Source organism: Neopelma chrysocephalum, unplaced genomic scaffold, assembly GCF_003984885.1.
Source record: "Neopelma chrysocephalum unplaced genomic scaffold, ASM398488v2 Primary Assembly neopelma1_95620, whole genome shotgun sequence".
Taxonomy (NCBI): Eukaryota; Metazoa; Chordata; class Aves; order Passeriformes; family Pipridae; genus Neopelma; species Neopelma chrysocephalum.
Window position 1 is genome coordinate 1 of NW_020924286.1, and position 5,431 is coordinate 5,431.

At 57.0% G+C, this 5,431-nt stretch overlaps 1 protein-coding gene across 1 annotated transcript in view; it reads right to left on the reverse strand.

Annotated features, from left to right (window-relative positions):
- Window positions 1-4,568: 4,568 nt before the first annotated feature.
- The window catches only part of LOC113980916 (stathmin-4), a 3,860-nt gene continuing 2,997 nt past the window's right edge, over window positions 4,569-5,431 (reverse strand). The window contains exon 4 of the mRNA XM_027708134.1: window positions 4,569-4,833. Within this exon, the coding sequence (XP_027563935.1) occupies window positions 4,774-4,833 (60 nt within the window). The 3' untranslated portion in view covers window positions 4,569-4,773. The remainder of the gene's footprint in view (window positions 4,834-5,431) is intronic.

The following is a 5,431-nucleotide window of genomic DNA, read 5'->3' on the forward strand; positions in this document are numbered from 1 at the left end:
CACCCCAATAATCCCCCCCATGGGGGTCTCTGCACCCCAATAATCCCCCCATGGGCACAGGGAATCCCTGCCAGCACCAGCCCATCCTGGAGTCGGGAAAAAACCCCCTCATCCCTGGGCTTTTCCGCGGGATAAATCCCAGCGGGGAAAGGCGGCCACGGCGCCGCTTCCAGCTCCGGAATTCCTTAAATATTCCCTGGAATTCCCAGCATCGAGGACGAGGAGAACTACTACCGGCTGCACGTGGACGGGTTCAGCGGGACGGTGGAGGATTCCTTCGCCTGGTACCACGACAAGAGGAGCTTCAGCACCCCGGATTCCGGGAATATCTGCGCCGAGATCTCCCACGGCGGCTGGTGGTACCATCAGTGCTTCTTCTCCAACCTCAACGGCGTCTACTACAAGGTGGGAAAGGGCCCTTTATCCTGGAAAAACGGGATGGAGGTGCCGGGATGGGGGTTTGGAGGGTTGGGAAGGGGTCGGCGGTGGCGGAATTAGGGATTTGTGAAGGTTGGGAAAAGTCTTGGAGGTTGTCGGAGTCTGGAGTTGTCCCGGCGCTGATGAGGTCGCCACGGATCCGTGTCCCCGAGGGCCACATCCACAGGGATGGGAAATCCCACCTGGAATGGGGAATCCAACACTGGGCAGCCCTTTCCATGCAGGAATTGTTCCCAAAATCCCACCTGAGCCACATCCACAGGGATTGGAAATCCCTCTGGGAATGGCGACTCCACCTCTGCCCTGGGAAGTTCATTCCAATGTTTAACCACCATTTCCATGTGGGAATTGTTCTCAATATCCCACCTGAGCCTGGAAGGATATCGGAGGCCGTTCCCTCTCCTCCTGTCCCTCTTTCCCTGGGAATTGGGGACCTCCTGGAACTTCCTTCCAGGGAATTGTGGAGAGCTGGGACAGTGCCAGGATGGCACAGAATCCTTAGGGATGGTTCAGCTTGGAAAATCCCTCTGGGATCACAGAATCCAACCATTCCCAGCACTTCCAAGGCCACCATGGATCCGTGTCCCCAAGGGCCACATCCACAGGGATCTGAAATCCCTCCGGGAATGGCGACTCCAGCCCTGCCCTGGGAAGTTCATTCCAATGTTTAACCACCTTTTCCCTGTGGGAATTGTTCCCAATATCCCACCTGAGCCTCTCCTGGCCCAGCCGGAGGCCGTTCCCTCTCCTCCCTCGGAGCAGATCCTTCCCTCCTTCCCAACCTCTGCTCTCCCGGGATGGAATAAAAGGATCCCCCGAGGGTGATCCAACTTTTCCATGGATCAAACACGACCCTGAAGCCGCCTCCGTGCGCCGGGGCTTGGAATTTCCCTGTGGAAACCCCCGGAATGGGTGATTCCATCAGCCCAGTGGCTCCGTCGGGATTATCTGAGGAATTCCGGGATTGAATCGTTGTTTTCCAGCGGGTTTTCCAGGCTTCCCTGTGTTTGTTCCCGCTCCGCAGGGCGGGAGATATTCCATCAAGAACCGGAAGATGCTGGGGCCGGATGGGATCGTGTGGTATTCCTGGAAGGACACGGACTATTATTCCCTACGGAAGGTGGTGATGATGATCCGGCCCCGCACGTTCCGGCCCCGCCTCTCCCCGTGACGGATCCCGGGAAGCTCCTCACCCTGTGGAATGTTGGGATCAGAGGGTTGGGAACGCTCTGGAAAAGCTGTTGGCTTGGGAGGGAATCCATCCAATGGGAATCCGGCAGGGAATCGCTCCGGGTTCTTCCAGGAGGGGTGGGAGCTCTCCTGAGAACGCCGAGGGGATTCCCGGGAAGGGCTTTGGGCATTCCCGGGAATAAATCCCGTTGTAAATCCTGGCTCCAAACCAAGGCTGGAGCTCAGGAGATGTCGGGACATTCCAAAAGGAAGCAGAAAACCGGGAATCCTGGAAGAGTTTTCCACGTGGAATGCCATGGATCAGCCGTTATCCCATGGGATGAGAGTCCCTCTGCTCCAGGCAGAGCTTTGGAAGACCCGGAAAATCCTGGAAGATCCCGAAGATCCCGAATATTCACCACCACTTGGACGTGGCCCCTGAGGAAAACCAGGAGAGCATTCCCAGGCCTGGAATCATTGGAATTTTGGGAAGGCAGGGATCGTGTTCCACGCCCGGACACAACAACAACAACATTCCAAAGGCAAATATTTTAAAATAAAAAAAAAGTGGGAATTTTTTCACCAGTTTCCGTTGTTTTCCTGTCCTGTTCCCGCCTTTCCGTCCTTTTTCCCCTGGCAAAGAATTCCAGAGGGATTTTTTTATCCACCCAAAAACTGATTGGTGGGAAGGATCAATCCAGATTTATCCCTCTTAGTTTTCCACTTATTCCCAAAAAACCTGATTTGTTGTTCAGTGTTAATTTTCCACGTGTAATTCCAGCGGAAGACCCTCCTTTTTCCGGGATTTTGCCTCCTCCCGGGAAGTCCCGATTCCCTAATCCAGGGATAAACCCATGGATCATTCAGCCTTGGCCTGGACTTTTCCAGCTCCCTCTTCTCCCAGCACATGGATGGAATTCCTGCTCCGGGTCTGGGATGGGAAAAGACCCCAAACCCACCCCAGTCCCACCAGGTTTTTTGGGATAAGGAGGAAAAACAGGCCAATCCCATCCCATCCCATCCATCCCATCCATCCCATCCCATCCGATCCAACCCATCCAATCCATCCCATCCATCCCATCCCATCCCATCCATCCCATCCCATCCATCCCATCCCATCATCCCATCCCATCCCACCCCATCCATCCCACCCCATCCATCCCATCCCATCCCATCCCATCCCAATGCCCACCCTAATTCCCTGGGATTGCCCAGGACATCCAGGCTGGCTCCAGGTGTCCTGGATCCCCCTGGATCCCCCTGGATCCTGTGGATGTCCGGGATGCTCCCAAGGATTTTGGGTGGTGCTGAACTGAGACCCAGAACAGTGGGAAAGACCCGATTCCCTAATCCAGGGATAAACCCATGGATCATGGATAAACCCACGGACCTTGGCACATCTCCAGCTCCCTCTTCTCCCAGCACATGGATGGAATTCCTGCTCCAGCTCTGGGATGGGAAAAGACCCCAAACCCACCCCAGTCCCACCGGGTTTTTTGGGATAAGGAGGGAAAACAGGCCCATCCCATCCCATCCCATCCCATCCATCCCATCCATCCCATCCATCCCATCCCCTCCCATCCCACCCCATCTCATCCATCCCATCCATCCATCCATCCCACCCCATCCATCCCATCCCATCCATCCCCTCCCCTTCCCTCCCCTTCCCTTCCCTCCCCTCCCCTCCCATCCCATCCCATCCCATCCATCCCATCCATTCCATCCCATCCATTCCATCCCATCCATCCCATCTCACATTCCCATCCATCCCATCCATCCCAACCATCCCATCCCATCCCATCCCATCCCATCCCATCCCATCCCATCCCATCCCATCCCATCCCATCCCATCCATCCCATCCCAATGCCCACCCTAATTCCCTCCTTTTCCCTAAAAAACCCCCCCAGGCTCGTGAGAAAAGCCAGGCAAGGCCCAGGCGCTTTATTCGTATTTACAACGTTTGTGTACAAAAAAGGGACGACTCGGAACGGCCCCTCCGGCTCCTGCTCCCGCTCCCTCAGCCCGGGAATTCCCCCCCTGAATCCCGGGAATTCCCCCCCGGGATCTGGGCACGGCCCAAGGGGACGCGATTCCCTCCGGAATCCCGACCCGGAGCTCGGGAATTTCGTGGAGAGCAAAACCCTCCGGGGTCGGAGGTCAAGGGACCGGTTCCCGCTGGGAATTGGGAGAGGGGGCGGCGTTCCCATCCCTCTGGAATTCCCACCCTTCCTCCTTTTCCTGGGAATTGCGCGGGGCAGCTCCCGAAAAGCCGCCGGAGGATCCCGACGGGTTTTCCGCCCGCTGTTCCCAAATTCCCCATGGAATTGTCTCCTCCACAGGCATCTCCACCCCACCTCTGGCTCCTCCTCCTCCTTTTCCCTCTTAATTTTTCCCCCCATTCCATTCTCCACATCCCTGTTTTTCCTCCTCCTGCTCCATTTCCCGGGAGCCGGCGGCTTCACGGCGGGAAAAACGGGATTTAATCCCAGAGTTCTCCCACAGGGATGAGTTTTTTGGGAAGTTCTTACAGAAAAACAAACCCACTTTCTTGGGGAAGTGACAGGAATTTCCTTGGAAAGGATCGTGAGGTGATTCCAGGAAAAAAAAAACCTTTGGAGCCACAAACACCCCCCCGACCATTCCAAAGGGAGGGATCCTCCTCCCCATTCCCAAAATTTGGAGAGCAAGTTAAAAGGGGGGAGAGATCCCAAATCCGGGCGGGAATGAGGGGGAGGGACGTCAAGAGACGGGACGGGAGGAGAAGATTCCAGAGGGATTCCCGACCACAGCCACACAACGACGCACATTCCCACCCCTCCCCGCCCACCCCGCTCCGGCTCCCGGGATTTTCCCTCCTCCTCCTCCTCTTCCTCGGGATCTGGACACCGGGAAAACCCTCCCAGAGGCAGGTGGAGATCCCAAATCCGGCCCCCCACCATTCCCAAACCCCACAAAAACCCCTCCCCTCCTCTTTCCTTCCTTCCTTCCTTCCCAACCCTCCCCCTCCATCCCCGGAATGTCTCGGGATCGCCCGGCGGCTCCGTCCCGATCCCGCGCGGAACACGGGAAAGCAGAGAGGGAGAACGTTCCCGACCCTTCCCGCTCCGGCCGGGAGCCTCCGGAAAAATCCGCCCCCGGAGCTGAGAGTCCAAGCAGGGGCCTCTTTACCTGGAGGCCTCTTCCTTCAGCTCCTTGTTTTTCCGGACCTCCTCCGCGTGCTTGTCCTGCGGGAACGGAGCGGGAACGACCGTCAGGGGAATCTGGGATAATCCGGAAGGGCGGGAAGCAACGGGGCATTCCAGAGGGTCATCCCGTGGGTGGGGGGGGGCCTGGGAACATCCAGGGAATGCTGGAGTGCTCTGATCCTTCCCTTGGGAATGCTGGAGTGCTCTGATCCCTTGGGATCACCTCAGGAATGCTGGAGTGCTCTGATCCCTTGGGATCACCTAAGGAATGCTGGAGTGCTCTGATCCCTTGGGATCACCTCAGGAATGCTGGAGTGCTCTGATCCTTCCCTGGGATAGTGGGAGGTGTCCCTACCCATGGAATGGGATGGGATTTAAGGCCCCTTCCCACCCAAACCATTCCATGGGATTGCAGGATAAAGGACACTCAGAGTCCATTCAGAGGGGTTTTTCTGGAATGTGGGGATGGCAAAGGCAGGAAAGGGGAAGGGAGACCCTGCCCTGAGTGCCGAGATTCCCAGGGAACCCCCTTGTTCCCGGAACTCCTTCCCAGGGAGGAGTTGGGCTGGGGATGGATCCAATGTCAGGCTCTGGAATGTGCTCCAAGCTCTCCCGGGATCCTTCCCAAATCCAGCCT